At 44.6% G+C, this 17,922-nt stretch overlaps 1 protein-coding gene across 2 annotated transcripts in view; it reads right to left on the reverse strand.

The window, feature by feature from the left end:
* LOC139581791 (catenin alpha-1-like) overlaps positions 1-15,507 on the reverse strand; it is a 246,011-nt gene extending 230,504 nt beyond the window's left edge. The window contains exons 1-3 of one of the 2 annotated variants that reach the window (XM_071411967.1): positions 15,185-15,507; positions 10,111-10,228; positions 9,303-9,498 (exon numbers count right to left, since the gene is read on the reverse strand). In XM_071411967.1, the coding sequence (XP_071268068.1) occupies positions 9,303-9,498; positions 10,111-10,215 (301 nt within the window). In that variant the 5' untranslated portion in view covers positions 10,216-10,228; positions 15,185-15,507. The remainder of the gene's footprint in view (positions 1-9,302; positions 9,499-10,110; positions 10,229-15,184) is intronic. The other variant, XM_071411966.1, reaches the window with a different exon arrangement.
* Between the last annotated feature and the right edge of the window lie 2,415 nt (positions 15,508-17,922).

Here is a 17,922-nt window from a genome sequence, read left to right on the forward strand (position 1 = left end):
ACTGGAAAGAGGTGCCCATTTTCAAACGGCCTCGTACTCAATTCTTGCTCGTACAATATGCATATTATTATTACTATTGGATAGAAAACACTCTCTAGTTTCTAAAACCGTTTGAATTATTTCTCTAAGTGAAACAGAACTATTTTTACAGCCCATTTCCTATCCGGAAGTGAGATTTCCAAAAGCGATGTCTCTCTTCAAGAGCTTGTCTATAAAAGGGCATGTCACTTAGGACTGTAGAAACACGTCATACACCTTCCCCTGGGTGTCATGCGGAAGTGAGAGCAGAAATGACTTGATTATCTCGTTCTGGGATTGAATACAACCTCTTGGGAGTGAGAGGTCCGCCATTAATTTTTTTTGGAAGGCGCGAAGTTGGACCTGGAATCGCCTCCTGGAAAACCGTCGTTATAGGTGAATATGATCTCCGGCTTCGATTTTATTTGATACATGTCACAATATCATCCTAAAGTATGTTTTTTCAATATAGTTTAATTATATTATTGAAATTTATTCGGGACTTTAGACGTGATGCTTTGGAGGAATTTGTTCAAGAAGGAGAGGTTAGCGCCGCACGGCCAGTGTGCTTGCTAATTCAAGAGGGAAATAGTTCGTTCTGGATCCAAACAAAGACGGTTCTGAAGAAAGGACCCCTTGTACAACATTCTGATGGAAGATCAACAAAGATAAGGACCCAAATTGGGATGCGATTTCATATATCTGTCGAACTGTGCTATCGCTACCGTTTGTCTTGAATCAATGCTGCTGTGTGTTAGCTATTGTAGTAAGCTAATATAACGATATATTGTGTTTTCGCTGTAAAACACTTCAAAAATCGGAAATATTGGCTGTATTCACAAGATCTTTGTCTTTCATTAGCTATCCACCATATATTTTTCTGAAATGTTTTATGATGAGTAATTAGGTAGTTGACGTTGGTGTCTGTATTTACTCTGGCTACTCCCGTGCGATTTCTGACTGTAGCTATGATGGTAGCTATGGTAGCAGTAATGTAAAACTGATTTATAGCTCAAATATGCACATTTTTCAAACAAAACATAGATTTATTGTGTAACATGTTATAGGACTTTCATCTGAGGTAGTTTTTTCTAGGTTAGTTCTAGGTTAGTTAGGTTGGCTTTGTGCATGCTACCTGCATGCTACCGGTGCTGTGAAAAATGTCTGTCCTCTTTTGTATTTGGTGGTGAGCTAACAAATATACGTGGTGTTTTTGCTGTAATACATTTTTTTTAAATCGGACATGTTGGCTGGATTCACAAGATGTTTATCTTTCAAATGCTGTATTGGACTTGTTAATGTGTGAAAGTTAAATATATATATTTTTTTAAATAGATTTTGAATTTCGCGCCCTGCACTTGAGCTGGATGTTGTCATAGGTGTACCGGCGTCGGGCTGCAGCCATAACAGGTTTTAAGTAGTTAACACACGTTGCAAAAAAACATCTTTAAAATGCATGACATAGCCCACCCGCGCTCTCCCTCCATCCTTTCCCCCAATCCAACCAATTACATATGCCTTTATTTTCATCCCATTATTAAAAAACAGCTGGAAAGCCACAGCTGGGTATAAAATGCTTTTTATATGCATGGCTAAGAGAAGAGGGGAAGAGAAGAGTGGCAGGGAGAGGGAGGGCTAAGGCCCAGTCAAATGGTAGCATTATCAGTCTGTCCACGCTCGGGCAAAAAAGCGTAGCATAGTCCTAACTGTCAGGCCAGGCCTGCCACAAGCAGAGCTGCTGAATTCCTGTTCAATGACAGCGTGCAGCTCAAATGGCACCCTTTCCCTATACAGTGCACTACCGTTGACCAGAGCCCAGGGAATAGGGTGCAATTTGGTACACAAATAGAATAGCAGAGGAATGGCTTACATTCCCAGACACTGACAACACTGCTGGCAGTACTGTCTCCCGAGCAGACACCTCAGAACACAACAACTTACCCATGACCCCCCTCCCCCCCTTAACCAGATCAGTAACGCACACAGTGAGTGACGGAGTTTGTTTGTCAAAGACATTGGCTGTAGAACTTAAGACAACACACGTTAGCCTACCAGCCTGTGAACATTCGGTTAGCACTGTGTGTGAGTCAGCTAGCTGCTATCGACACCTAGCTTACAGCTACATTCAAAGTAATCCAACGTGTCGGGAAATACATAAACGCCATCTAACCAGTTATCAAAATGATGTTTATGCTGTTATTTTAGCCTGCTAGATAGCCTAGCCAGCTAACTAATCAACCACCACAGTCAGACTTTACTTTCAAAAGTATGTGGACACCCCTTCAATTTAGTGGAGTCAACCATTTCAGCCACGCCCGTTGCTGACAAGTGTGTAAAATAGAGCACACAGCCATGCAACCTCCATAGACAAACATTGGCCTTACTGAAGAGCTGAATGAGTTTCAATGTGGCACCGTCATAGGATGTCACACCTTTCCAATAATAGTTTTCCCTGCTAGCGCAGCCACCGGGTCAACTCAGTGCTGTTCTTGTGAATTGGAAGTGTCTAGGAGCAACAACGGCCGAGCCGCAAAGTGGTAGGACACACAAGCTGACAGAACAGGGTCGCGAGTGCTGAAGCCGTACAAATCGTCTGTCCACGGCTACAACGCACACTAACGAGTGAATCACACTTCACAATCTGGCAGTCCGGGCAGTTGGATCTGGGTTTGTCAGACGCTAAGATGACGTTACCTGCCCGAATCCGTAGTGCCAACTGTCTGGTAGAGGAGGAATAATGGTCTGGGGCTGTTTTTCATGGTTTGGACTAGGCCCCTGAGTTCCAGTGAAGAGAAATCTTAACACTACAGCATACAATGACATTCTAGACGATTCTGTGCTTCCAGCTGTGTCAACAGGTTGGGGAAGGCCCTTTCCTGTTTCAGCATGACAATGCCCCCGTGCACAAAGCGATGTGCATACAGAAATGGTTTGTCGAAATCGGTGTGGAAGAACATGACTGGCCTGTACAGAGCCCTGACCTCAACTCCATCGAACACCTTTGAGATGAATTGGAACGCCAACTATGAGCCAGGACTTATCGCCCAACATCAGTGGTCGACCTCTAATGCGCGTGGCTAAATGGAAGCAAGTCTCCGCACCAATGTTCTAACATCTAGGCTTCCCAGAAAAGTGGAGTCTGATAGCAGCAAAGGGAGGGACCAACTCCATATTAATGCACTTCAACAAGCACTATCAGTAAGGCTTAGAAGAGGAGAGATACGCTAGCCATAGTTACGGCAGCAGAGATGCCATAGTTACGGCAGCAGAGAGATACACTAGCCATAGTTACGGCAGCAGGGAGATGACATAGTGGACTTGAGGAGGGGGGGGGGGGTAGTAGTGGGAGTCCGGATTGGAAAAGAGAAGCGGTGAAGAGCTGCTGTCAGAAGACATTAGGATTTCATTTGATGGCAGTTTTCTGACACTGTCGTCGTGGCAGGCATAAAATAACATTTGAAACAGAATCCGAGTGAGTTCGGTCCCACTAGGCAGGATGGAGAATACAGACATTTAAATACTTATGAGATCATCGATGACATATACAATCCTCTTCTCCCTCCATCCACCTCTCCTTCCATGCAGGAGTTCTGCTATGCTCTCTCGTCATTTTCATGGCAACAGTCAGTCTGGGCGAACTAGAAACGCCCCGGATAGCGGAACAGAGACTAGAAACGCCCCGGATAGCGGAACAGAGACTAGAAACATCCCGGATAGCGGAACAGAGACTAGAAACATCCCGGATAGCGGAACAGAGACTAGAAACATCCCGGATAGCGGAACAGAGACTAGAAACGTCCCGGATAGCGGAACAGAGACTAGAAACGTCCCGGATAGCGGAACAGAGACTAGAAACGTCCCGGATAGCGGAACAGAGACTAGAAACGCCCCGGATAGCGGAACAGAGACTAGAAACGTCCCGGATAGCGGAACAGAGACTAGAAACGTCCCGGATAGCGGAACAGAGACTAGAAACGTCCCGGATAGCGGAACAGAGACTAGAAACGCCCCGGATAGCGGAACAGAGACTAGAAACATCCCGGATAGCGGAACAGAGACTAGAAACATCCCGGATAGCGGAACAGAGACTAGAAACATCCCGGATAGCGGAACAGAGACTAGAAACATCCCGGATAACGGAACAGAGACTAGAAACATCCCGGATAGCGGAACAGAGACTAGAAACATCCCGGATAGCGGAACAGAGACTAGAAACATCCCGGATAGCGGAACAGAGACTAGAAACATCCCGGATAGCGGGACAGAGACTAGAAACATCCCGGATAGCGGGACAGAGACTAGAAACGTCGACAGACTGGCTAGGGTGTTCGATCCTAGGCAGGCTCCAGCCATGGAAAAGCAGATTGAAGCGCCCCCCTCCCCCCACCCATCAACAGTGCTCAGTGAAGAATGGATTGCCTATCAGCTGTGTGTGTCCAGGGAGCCCTCACCAGCTTTAGAGCTTGCTGATTACAGGAGGGGGCCTGAGTGGGAGGATTCCCAGGAGTTGCAGAAGAAGTGGCAGTGCCCTAACATGTACTTCCCAGTCAGCTCAGTCGACTGTGACGGAGGGAGTTTCAGCAAATACAAGAAATCTACTCACAGACAAGCGAGAGGCACTCGCCGAGCGCGACACAAAGATGGCGGACAATCATGTACTTCAATGGAGATGTCTGTGATAGATGGGAAACTTAGGAGCTCATTCTATAGGTTTTGCCCATTGCTGCATTATTGCCTAGATTCTTGCATGTATCTTTTCTCCCCCCCCCCACCCATTTATAATTTAAACACCTAATAAAGCACTTTATTTTACAAAAAAACAATGCAATATTGTTTTGTTACACAAGTATAACTGTAGGTTTTGCCTATTGCTTCCTAGAATCTTGCATTACTTTTTTCCATTTATAAATTAAGCACTATTCAAGCACTTGCCTTGATAAAAAAAAAGTTATGCGATGTTGTTTTGTATCATTACAAATTTACTGTTCTCAGTAAATAGTTGACGTTTTATTCAATCCCATTAGGCACTTTCTGATCAAATTAGCATAAATCGTAACTGAATAAAGAAATATTTTAACATAAAAAACATGGAATGGGTTTCATAGGTCCCTACACAAGCAGGACACAGTCCCTACACTTGAGAAAAAACATGGAATGGATTTCATAGGGCCCTACACAAGCAGGACACAGTCCCTACACTTGAGAAAAAACATGGAATGGATTTCATAGGGCCCTACACAAGCAGGACACAGTCCCTACACTTGAGAAAAAACATGGAATGGATTTCATAGGGCCCTACACAAGCAGGACACAGTCCCTACACTTGAGAAAAAACATGGAATGGATTTCATAGGGCCCTACACAAGCAGGACACAGTCCCTACACTTGAGTAAAAACATGGAATGGATTTCATAGGGCCCTACACAAGCAGGACACAGTCCCTACACTTGAGAGAAAACATGTAATGGATTTCATAGGTCCCTACACAAGCAGGACACAGTCCCTACACTTGAGAAAAAACATGGAATGGATTTCATTAGGTCCCTACACAAGCAGGACACAGTCCCTACACTTGAGAAAAACATGGAATGGATTTCATAGGGCCCTACAGAAGCAGGACAGTCCCTACACTTGAGAAAAAACATGGAATGGATTTCATTAGGTCCCTACACAAGCAGGACACAGTCCCTACACTTGAGTAAAAACATGGAATGGATTTCATAGGTCCCTACACAAGCAGGACACAGTCCCTACACTTGAGAGAAAAAACAAAACAACATTGTGTGATGTCAGCATGTTTTTTAGTTGCTGCCATAACTTAGTTCCTGAAAAAAATAACTACTTGCAGGGCATAAAATGTACATTTTGGTCCACCAGCCACTGTGGCAGGTAAAAAAATATCTATATTTATATATATATATATTTTTTTTTTTAGACGGATGTGCATGCTTAGTACTGTTTCTAAAACAATAGATCTATTACTAATAAGTAGTAATGTGGTATATTGTTTTAAATTTGTAACCCGTATCTCTTAAACCAAAATATCAGACGAGAATTTCACCTGCCCCGTTAAGGGCGGGAGGTTACCACGGTAACGGCGACTCGATTCACGATGGTGTCGGAGGTCGAGTCAGACTTAGTTGAGTCAGACTAGAAGCCTCGTTATCTTCTGTTCCCTAGCAGTTGAAACTCAAGACATTGAAGAACCCTAGCTTGTAAACAGACCCGTGTAAATAGACCAAGAAACACATGGACAAAAGTCTCACTTCGGTGGACGGTGGACTGTCTAAAATCAAATCACATTTTATTTGTCACATATACATGGTTAGCAGATGTTAATGCGAGTGTAGCGAAATGCTTGTCCTTTCAAGTCACACCTGTGTGTAGCACTTCCCCCCCCCAAAAAAAATATCTTTAATTTAGCACCTTCACGTGTGCACTGCCCCAGGCCAGGCAGTGTTACAGCACGAGGTGGGATAGGCTACAGGATTCAATTCTTTCACTGTGCGATTAATTTAACAGCTATGAGAAAGAAAAAAAAATATATAATTTTAATTTAAAAAAGGCAAGAAAACTTTGAAAAGAGCTACTGCAGAACCCTGACTGGTGAAATAATCATCTGAACCTCCAAGGCCAAAACTCTGCCCACATTCTGCCGCCTCCTGCACAGCTTAGCCAATGTTTGCAACAATAATGAAAAAAAACAACATTCAATTGCTAATTAAGACTGCTATGTCTGTGTCTTGCTGCGTTCCACCTCTGGACAGCCAAATGATACAGGCAACCAAGTGTGTATTCCGGACCGGTGGAAAGAGTGACAACGGGCGAGATCGTTATGCATCCGCCCGATGCCATTGTTATACCACATAATGCTGATCGTTATGCATCCGCCCGATGCCATTGTTATACCACATAATGCTGATCGTTATGCATCCGCCCGATGCCATTGTTATACCACATAATGCTGATATCGTGGCGAGAGTAAATAGCCACACGCAACTCAGCAGCTAAGAACATAAAATCACTAGACTGCCTGTTTGGGTTGTGCTTATGTTGACAATAGTGACAACACAGTAATGTATTTTGTGTAAAACATGTAGCCACCTCCCCTCCCGAAAAACATGAAATCAGACCTATACTTACGGACGCATGGAACTCAATAGTTAGAACAGTTGTGTTCAACGTGAGGTTTGTGGGCTACACCAGTGATCAAGGACGGCGGGCGGCCGAGTGGGCACCCCGACACGGCCGAGAGGGCACCCCGACACGGCACCCCGACACGGCAGAGAGGGCACCCCGACACGGCACCCCGACACGGCACCCCGGCACGGCAGAGAGGGCACCCCGACACGGCACCCCGGCACGGCAGAGAGGGCACCCCGACACGGCACCCCGACACGGCACCCCGGCACGGCAGAGAGGGCAACCGACACGGCAGAGAGGGCACCCCGACACGGCACCCCGACACGGCAGAGAGGGCACCCCGACACGGCACCCCGACACGGCAGAGAGGGCACCCCGACACGGCACCCCGGCACGGCAGAGAGGGCAACCGACACGGCAGAGAGGGCACCCCGACACGGCACCCCGACACGGCAGAGAGGGCAACCGACACGGCAGAGAGGGCACCCCGACACGGCACCCCGACACGGCAGAGAGGGCACCCCGACACGGCACCCCGGCACGGCAGAGAGGGCAACCGACACGGCAGAGAGGGCACCCCGACACGGCACCCCGACACGGCAGAGAGGGCAACCGACACGGCCGAGAGGGCACCCCGACACGGCAGAGAGGGCAACCGACACGGCCGAGAGGGCACCCCGACACGGCAGAGGGCACCCCGACACGGCAGAGAGGGCACCCCGACACGGCAGATAGTGGGTGAGATCTCCTGCCTAAACCACATTGTCTCGTTCAATAGTCATCAATATCAACAGGCTTTTTAAAACATTCATGGCAAAACAAGCCAATGAGAAATGAGGAGCTGAGCATCTTGACAGGGTTAAACCTCTCCATTAACCTGACTCCTCTCCACCCACCAACAGGGACCGAGAGGGAAATCACTCTGCAGCTACTCGGAGTAATGAGATTTAACAACAGAGTTAAAAGATTGGGGTGATGATGCATAAGACTGCAAGCCTCTACGCAGCCCTCTCGACTGCGCTAACAGGGATTTTTCAGCCATTGAAATCCTTGGTCGGTTTTTAAAACTGCAACAAACAAAAAAAAACTTTTCTCCACTGCATGGGAAAAATGTCTAGAATTGAAAGAAATTAGCTTTAAAACTGCAACAAAAAAATGTATCATCTCGGCTCCACGGAGAGAAATAAGTAGAATTGCAAGCCTGCCACATAAGCCCCATTTTTTTTATTCAGAAAAAGGTTGACATTCCCTCTTCGCCACATTCAGGGTAAGAGAATGAAAGACTGCAGGGCAAAATACAATGACAGGAAGGGAAGCAGTGGTTCAATCCATGGAAGCAGTTTGAATAAATTCAGGAGAGGAATCATAGGGCACCAACTGAATAAATATGTTTCCTTGAAGTCAAGCGGCAGAAACACAAAGCCAAATTACCCATTAGGCAAATCATATGATATATGTCAGAGATGCTCAAAAACAACATGTTTTTAATTAATAGGTTTGATAACAGGGGGGGGGGGGGGGGGGCAGTGTGGTAGAGCCTAATAACAGATAGAAAAACTGAAAAGAAACTTGGCACAAAAACAACCACCGGTTTGTGGTTGACTTATGCCAGTGGTTCCAAACCCTGGTCTCCTAAACAGTACGCATCTTCTTAACCATGGACAAGAACACCTGGTTCAACGTGTCAACTAATCATCAAGCCCTCAATGAGTTGAATGAGATGTTTGTGTCAACGGCTACAACAACAAAAAACTGTACTGTTGAGGGGTACTGGGGGACCAGGGTTGGGGAAAACACTGGCCTATGCTTCTCGTGAAGCATTTGGGGCGGCAGTTAGCCTAGTGGTTAGAGCGTTGGACTAGTAACCGAAAGGTTGCAAGATCAAATCCCCGAGCTGACAAGGTAAAAATCTGTCGTTCTGCCCCTGAACAAGGCAGTTAACACACTGTCCCCTGGCTGGCCGCAATTGAAAATAAGAATGTGTTCTTAACTGACTTGACTAGTTAAATAAATGAAAGTGTTTTGCGTACGTCTATGTAAAAACTCTACCTGACTTGTAGCCATCTATGTGTATGACATACAGGCCTATTCATCCATAAAAAGTGAAAAGGGTTTCAAGGCCAGTAGTAGATTAACAGTACCTTGCTTTCGGACATCCTCCACGGCAGCAGTGAGCTCGTCTTTGAGGAACTGGCTCTCTTTGGCGATCTTCTCTCCTTTATCCAGGAAGTTCATGGTAGCCGTCTCCACCGAGGCAGCCAATACATGGGCCTTCTTAGAGCGACCCTTTTTCTTATTTGACGGCCCCTTGTTGCTGGAGTTCACCAGGGTCGTGACCTTTAGGAGCAGGACGAGAGAATTTATGAATTCAATAAAATACAACTACCAGTAGTCCATCCGCATTTCTGACTGACGTCATCATATATCAAAATACATTGCTCAGTCAAAACGTATGTCTTCTATGAAAACACATGCATGTATTGTTCTATCAAAATGCATGTATTGTTAAAATGTTTGTGTCGGGGGATGCTAGCTGGCGAGGGCCCTAAAAGGGAGACAATGTGCCTATTGTCAGAGGGGTTGTCAGGCCAATAATCCCCTCGCCGAGTAGTCTGGTGATACCATAGGGTTTTGCTCACATCTGTCACGCGTGATATTCAATGAAGCACTCATTCTTATGACATATCTGCCAACGAACCAATCGGGGCTGCGTTCTGTGCTCATGTCATTCATTGAGGGAGAGTGAAGATAGTGATCACACAAGGAGATCGGTTCGCACCTCTTTAATAGCTCAATGGGCGATACACTTTTTGTCAGACACCCCAACACATACATTTTTTTTTTTTAAACAGATCTATGCAATTCACGTGGATTACCCATTTTCAGATCATAACGGCGAATATGGCCAAAGTTTGCATCCCTGATATATTGTTAAAATGTATTTCCGACCTGTGTGACCAAGGGCTCCAGCAGCCTCTCCACAGCCAGAGTGCGGATCTCCAGGCTCTTTGGGTCCCATTTGAAGTTGATGTTGGCCGTGTTTATGGTTGTCATGTTTACTCCGTATCTGAGGAGAGGAGAAGAGAGAGGGATAGTTACTGAGGAGAGGGGGGGGGATGATAAGATTACGACAAAAACGGATGTCTGGGGCTTGGCTGGGTCATTCATCAAATGAGGGGGTTAAGCCACCCGCCATGGCAACACAGCACACTCACCCCTGGAGGTACAACACATTTCAACTGACCTCTGATCTGTGTGCAGCATAGAACATTATTGGGCCATCTAGCCTAGATACGAGCTACCCCCACACATCATAAAAACTATAAGGCCTTCATTTGCATTGAATTAAAAAATAAATAAAAGCTGTGAAACCCATTGAAAAAATGTTATTTAACCGATTCATGCTAAGCGAGAGCCTGCTGCAGCCCCCCGGCTAAGCGAGAGCCTGCTGCAGCCCCCCGGCTAAGCGAGAGCCTGCTGCAGCCCCCCGGCTAAGCGAGAGCCTGCTGCAGCCCACCGGCTAAGCGAGAGCCTGCTGCAGCCCCCTGGCTAAGCGAGAGCCACGACACCACGGAAGCTGCCCAAATGGCACCCTATTCCCTATGTAGTGCACTACAGCTGGGCAAGGCCCACAGGAAGCTGGGCAAAAGTAGTGCACTATATATGGAAATGGGTGCTATTTGAGCAGCAACCATGGAGTCGCGACATTTGGGACAGACCCCATTTTAAATATGAATGCTCCTTCTTCAGAGACAGGTCTCCCTCCACCAGCGTTAGACAGACAGCCATAAGTGGAGCAGAGTGCAGCGACTGGCCTTGTATTGATTAGCCTTCACGCACCGAGTGGCAGGGATAATCAGGATGCCCCGAGGGCTGAGCAGGGCTGGACCCAGGACCCTGTCTGCCGGGTCGACACTGAGGGGGGCTGTCTCTCAATACACTGAGGGGGCTGTCTCTCAATACACTGAGGGGGCTGTCTCTCAAATGTAACCCTATTACCCTACACAGTGCACTACTTTTCACCAGTGCCCCATCTAGTTGGGTGTTCAATCAAAAATGCCAATGGGTAAAATAACATATGTTTATTAAGCAATAAGGCCAAGGGGGTGTGGTATATGGCCAATATATCACGGCTCAAGGCTGTTCTTGTGAGACGTAACACGGACTGCCTGGATACAGCCCTTAGCTGTGGTATATTGGCCACATACCACATACAAAAATGCCTTATTGATATTACACTGAACAAAAATATAAATGCAACATGTAAAGTGTTTGTCCCATGTTTCATGAGCTGAAATAAAAGATCCCAGAAACGTTCCATACTTTAAAAGCTTATTTCTTTCAAAATGTGCACAAATTTGTTTACATCCCTGTCAGTGAGCATTTCTTCTTTGCCAAAATAATCCAGCCACCTGACAGGTATGGGGCGTATCAAGAAGCTGATAAAACAAAATCATTACACAGGTGCACCTTATGCTGGGGACAATAAAAGGCCACTAAAAAGTGCAGCTTTGTCACAACACAATGCCCCAGATGTCTCAAGTTGAGGGAGCGTGCAATTGGCATGCTGACTGCAGTGATGTCCACCAGAGCTGTTGCCAGAGAATTGAATGTTCATTTCTCAACCATAAGCTGCCTCTGTTGCTTTAGAGAATTTGGCAGTACGCCCAACCGGCCTCACAGCCGCAGAACCGGCTTCTTCACCTGCAGGATTGTCCGGGGGGGGGGGGGGGGGGGGGTTTATGTTTTTAAATAATTAAAAGTTCTACATTTGCTTTATGAGTAGTGCGTGACCCTAGGGTGGCAACACATACAATCTAAATGATTTCAATGGGTCTTTCTCCATTCTGTTTGTTTTATATTGTTTCAATTCAACTTCAACCCCGAAAGTCATAATTTTCATCAATTTCTGCATTTGAGATCATTTCCACACTGCCACGTAGGGATGCATGATATGGCCATTATTTTTAACCAAATGTTGCAATTAGATTTGCGATTTAGAGAAAAACACTTGGGTTAACTGTTGGAATCATGGGAATAGAATGTCTATTCTAATTATACAGGTAGAATATAATAGTGGGCACTTTGAATACAGTGTTGTTTGACATGACAACGAATGAAAATGCCAGGGAGGAGTCATTGTGACAGGGTAGGAACCAAAGTGTTGTTTCCTAGGGGGCACTATAATCTTTGGTTACATTGAATGTTTTCTCTTAGCTACTTCATGTAGCTAACATTCCTGCTTTGCGTTTACCTCTAATTTAGAAGACACTGTTGCACAAACATACTGATTTGGGTCTATACAAATCACTGGTATTATCAGGCTGTATAGCTAATTACGCTTGCTCTTACTCAGTGCATTTGTTAGCTAGCTAGCGATCAGCAATAGCGGCTAACATGATTTAGGAACAACTTGCTAAGACAAACTAGCTGTTTCCACATGTAAGAAACACAAGCCAATGGTGTAATTATAGAATGTTAGTAGATTTATATTAAGAAGCAAAGTGACAACAGCATCGTTGTCATCAACAGTGTTGTATGTGCTGCGTTGACCAGCAGACTGAACACAAGTGTCTCCTGGTCGAGGAACATCAAATGCGCTCCTTGAGTGACAGGTGGCGGGGCGGGGCTAGGTCTGTGTGGAAAGCGCCATAGAGAGATGACTGAAATAGCGAAGTATAAAAATGGACCTCACACACTGCCTATCACATTTATCAAACATTCAAATGCCGGTATAGAAGGTAAAGTAAAAACACAAACCAGTCTGTGCATCAATACCGGTATAATCGCAAAAAACGGTATACCGCCCAGCCCTACTCCCCAGCGGGTGGGCCTAACCCTCCCAGGCCCACCGATGGCCGTGCCCCTGCCCAGTCAACTGAAATTCATAGATGAGGGCCTCAGATCATTTATGTAAGTTTACCGATTTCCTTAAAAGGAACAGAAACTCAGCAAAATCTTAGAAATTGTTGCATGTTATGTTTATATTTTAGTTCTGTATAACTACAGCAGTTAAGATAAGTGTGTCATACCCGTGGTATTTTTTATTTAACTAGGCAAGTCAGTTAAGAACAAATTCTTATTTACAATTACAGCCTAGCCACGGGTATGACACTTATCACAAATACCACGGGTATGACACACTTATCTTAACTGCTGTAGTAGTGGGTTAATAACTGCCTTGTTCAGGGGATGAACGACTGATTTTTACCTTGTCAGATCGGGGATTCGATCCAGCAACCTTTCGGTTACTGGTCCAACGCTCTAACCACTAGGCTACCTGCCGCACCAACACAATCTGAAATACCACAGGTGTCAGTCAAAAAAATAAAATAAAAAATAAAAATAATAATAATAATAATAATTCGGCATTCAGGGCTTGAACCACCCAGTTTATAATTGCATATATAATCCTTTAAGAAAACCCAATGGTCCAAACCTTATGACTCTACAATAATCCTTTCAAAAGTTATTGGGAGTTTTTAGCCTTGTAGGGTGACTATATCTTGGAAGATATTTATGCATTTTATTTTCTGGTTGAAAAACTCAGAATTCTGCATTAATGGATATCTGTCAGGGGTCACGTGGAGACATGTAGTATTACCATATTTTAGTATACACTTTTCATACAAATTCGAAAATTCCTGGGTGTTAATGTTTTTTTATAAAGATTTCTTACAAAAACACGTGCATCTCTGAAATGTCAACAGAGCACTGAGTATATACCAAGCATTATATTTTGAAATACTTTTACATTAAATTCAGCTCCTGTCATGCTAATTTGGCTTTTGGGGGGGGGGGGGGGGGGCAGTTCAGCTGGGTTCAGAGGGTGGGGTAGGGGGTCATTAGTACAATGGCAAAATGTAGACCAAACCCAGTCATGGGGGAAGACATGTAAACCAATGTATTTATTTAGCCAGTTAACAAATTCTTATTGATAATGACTGTTTATCCCGGCAAAACCCTAACGACGCTGGGCCAATTGTGCGCTGCTCTATGGGACTCCCAATGACGGCCGGTTGTGATACAGCCTGGAATCGAACCAGGGTATGTAGTGACACCTCTATCATTCAGACCGCTGTGCCACTCGGGAGCCCTCTTAAATCTATCCAAGTCAATTAGCTAGCTAGGCCTAAATACATAAAACAAATGGAGATAGTGATAAAAGGTAGGGTTATCAGAAATCGTTTCTGGTGGGCCTATTTATAGAAAACTAGCTATGTTTACAATATGATTGGAGAAGACGTCAGATTGAGAGAACGTATCATATTGGGTTGCTCTGAAATATCTAGTCGAGGATATGGGTACGGCAGCAGTCAAGTGATTGAGCGTTAACTATTATTCCATTAAAAGATAAAAGGAAAATTATATTTTTGTCAACTTTGTCAGTTCAGGCTAGGAGCATCATTAATGCACTGCTTACAACGGAAGTGTGTAACCTCCCCACCCACGCTGGCTGCGTTCGAACTGGGACGTTGGTTATGAAATTAAGTTAACGCGAACTGGTTAGTTAGCTTACTAACAAGTCTTCACTTAGCTAGCTTACAAACTAATGCTATGCCCTGGCTCGCTTCATTTCTAGTTTTGGCCTTACACCGGAGCTGGTTTTACGATATGACAAACATTTGTGGTTGGCAACTAATTTAGCAAGCTAACGTTGCTAACTAACAAACGACGTCATGACAAATGACCACATCGCACATCCCACGCAACTTCAAAGAGTTACTGTTATGACTGTTGAAGTTACCAACAAACAATGTAAAGTTGGCCAGTAAATTAACTAGTTAGTAATCTAACGTTACTACAGTATTTTCAACACTGTTTACTAAACTAACCAGGTGTAACTAACGTTAGCTAGCACAATAACAGAGAGAATGACTGGAGAGACCCCGTACAATTGAGGTTCGTATTACGTTGAAACAATTAAAACATAATTGTCAATGTAACGGACTAAAACGAGTAGACAACCAGCTACTTTTGTAACTAACGGAAGAAAAAAAAATTAATCACAATGAAAACTTACCGAAAGACAACAATACACTTGAAAACTTGTCCAGCTCAAAAATCACCTCAAAATGGTGGATTGAATCGGGAATTCGTCCCGTGATTCAAAGTTTTCCTCTTTCCCAACCAACGTTTACTCCCTCGACTTGTGAGGGAAAGGAAGCTTCGATACTTTATGTGTTGTTTGGTAAAACTATTGAAAGCCACAGCATACGATGGATGTTGGAATATAAAAATTATTCCGCAACTTTGATAAACGTTTCGGTCAATAGCTATTCCCTGAAGGATGGCTCAACAATGGTGGGGAAGCGAGGGGGTCAGTATGTATTTCCTGAAGTCACCGAAGGGCAGAACCGGGAGACTATGACCTGACAAAAGCGTTATCAGGTGTTTAAGGCGTGGTGCTGAAATGTCAACGCTTTACCTTATAAGGATCTAATGAGGAATTTCTAACGAAACCTAATCGAAGGAATTTAGTCTAGCTAATCAGTTTCGCTGGTGTAGCTATCCAATTTCATCGGGGAAGGTTTGCCACAATTATTTAATTGAACTTGTTTTTATAGCCTATTTAGCCTAACCAGTAGCCCATGAAAAATGTAATACAACATGAAACAACAAGTTCAATGAAATAGGCCAGGGGTTCTTAAACTTTGTCAGCTCGACACCCAAATGAGAAATTGACCGTCCTCCCGTGTCCCAAATCATCCAACGACCCAAACTCAAATCTAGCTTCGGTAATTGGCTTTTAGATTATAATGAATGGACAGGGAGGACCTGATCCTAGATCAGCACTCCTCTACTATGTGACACTTTATGAATATTGTCCATGACCTTAAAAGTCCTTTGCAGACTGTACGATTTTTCCACGTCGTGGGTAAATTCTTAGGTCTTTAAACGACTGTCGGACGTCTTGGCTTGTACAGTGTGACAGGGTCTAGGTCTGCCATTAAGGACCGCTACGTGCGATCGTATGCCGCGTTCAAAACAACTGGGAACTCGCAAAATACGAGACCAAATCATGACGTCAGTGATCTTCAGGTCGGAACTCTAAAAAAGAGGACCGAGTTCCCGCGTTGGAATTGCGAGTTGGATGAGCGTTCACATCGATTTTTCCCTATCTGAGCTATTTTCCCCGCCACAGTTCCTTGTTGTTTTAACACACTCTAGTCGGAAGTCGGAGATTTCCGAGTTTCAAGCTCCCAGTGGTTTTGAACGTGGCAGTAGACTCAACAAAATCTAGTAGTGTCAGAATGATTTAGCCTTTATCGTGGTCTGGCTTGTTTTACCAGCTGGTCCCGGTGACTGACAAATATGAACAGGACTGAACTCGCGATCAAAACACAGTGTCAACAACAGAATTAGATCTGATAAATTGTTATCTTAATCCAGAAATACATAATATTACAAAGGCATAAGTTAATTAAAGTGCAATTTACCTCTGATCGCATCTGGCTAAGAACACACTAACAAACACATCCTCAGGAGTGAACACGTGAGCTTCACTTCAAGAGCTGTGGTGGAGATACAGGGTTTGACTGACAACGTTGAGAGTCACTTAAGAGTTTAAAGAAACGTTCTACCACAGCCACCATGTTATTTTAGAGAAACCCATGTTTGTATGTGAAAACTAAAGCAAAGTCTGCGACGCGTGCGCTGTTGAGTTTTGTCGGTGTGAGGAACATATTTGACTACCCAGCTTCAGATAAGAAATTACTTAGGTGTATTTGGTCTTACATATTATAAGCCAACTATGCTACAGTAGGCGTACATGCTATTATATTCGTATCTCCTTTGTAAAATACAAATTAATCATGATGTGGTCTTGATAGACATTGATTCATCTTTGATCTAACTTTACTAAACGAACACCATCGTAAGAGTGATAATATTATATTTGTAATAATAATAACAACACGTGATGGGTAGGACTATTAGATGTAGGCAACATCTTGATGAGGATTATTTTTTAACCTTTTGAGGACATTTCCGAAAGTGGAGCTGAAAAGACAGCAGTGGTCCCGTTTAGCTAAGCATGGCGCTTGCTACGGCAGCGTTGCGGGTTTGAATTTCACGCGGTACCAGTATGACAAAATAATAATATGAAATTGTATGCACTCACTACTGTAAGTAGCTCTGGATAAGAGAGTCTGCTAAAACACCCACCATGAGCGCCCACTAAAAGACACCCACCATGAGCTCCCACTAAAAGACACCCACCATGAGCTCCCACTAAAAGACACCCACCATGAGCTCCCACTAAAAGACACCCACCATGAGCTCCCACTAAAAGACACCCACCATGAGCGCCCACTAAAAGACACCCACCATGAGCTCCCACTAAAAGACACCCACCATGAGCTCCCACTAAAAGACACCCAACATGAGCTCCCACTAAAAGACACCCACCATGAGCTCCCACTAAAAGACACCCACCATGAGCTCCCACTAAAAGACACCCACCATGAGCTCCCACTAAAAGACACCCACCATGAGCTCCCACTAAAAGACACCCACCATGAGCGCCCACTAAAAGGCACCTACCATGAGCTCCCACTAAAAGACACCCACCATGAGCTCCCACTAAAAGACACCTACCATGAGCTCCCACTAAAAGACACCCACCATGAGCTCCCACTAAAAGACACCCACCATGAGCTCCCACTAAAAGACACCCACCATGAGCTCCCACTAAAAGACACCCACCATGAGTGCCCACTAAAAGACACCTACCATGAGCTCCCACTAAAAGACACCCAC

This window comes from Salvelinus alpinus, chromosome 7 (genome assembly GCF_045679555.1).
Source record: "Salvelinus alpinus chromosome 7, SLU_Salpinus.1, whole genome shotgun sequence".
NCBI lineage: Eukaryota > Metazoa > Chordata > Actinopteri > Salmoniformes > Salmonidae > Salvelinus > Salvelinus alpinus.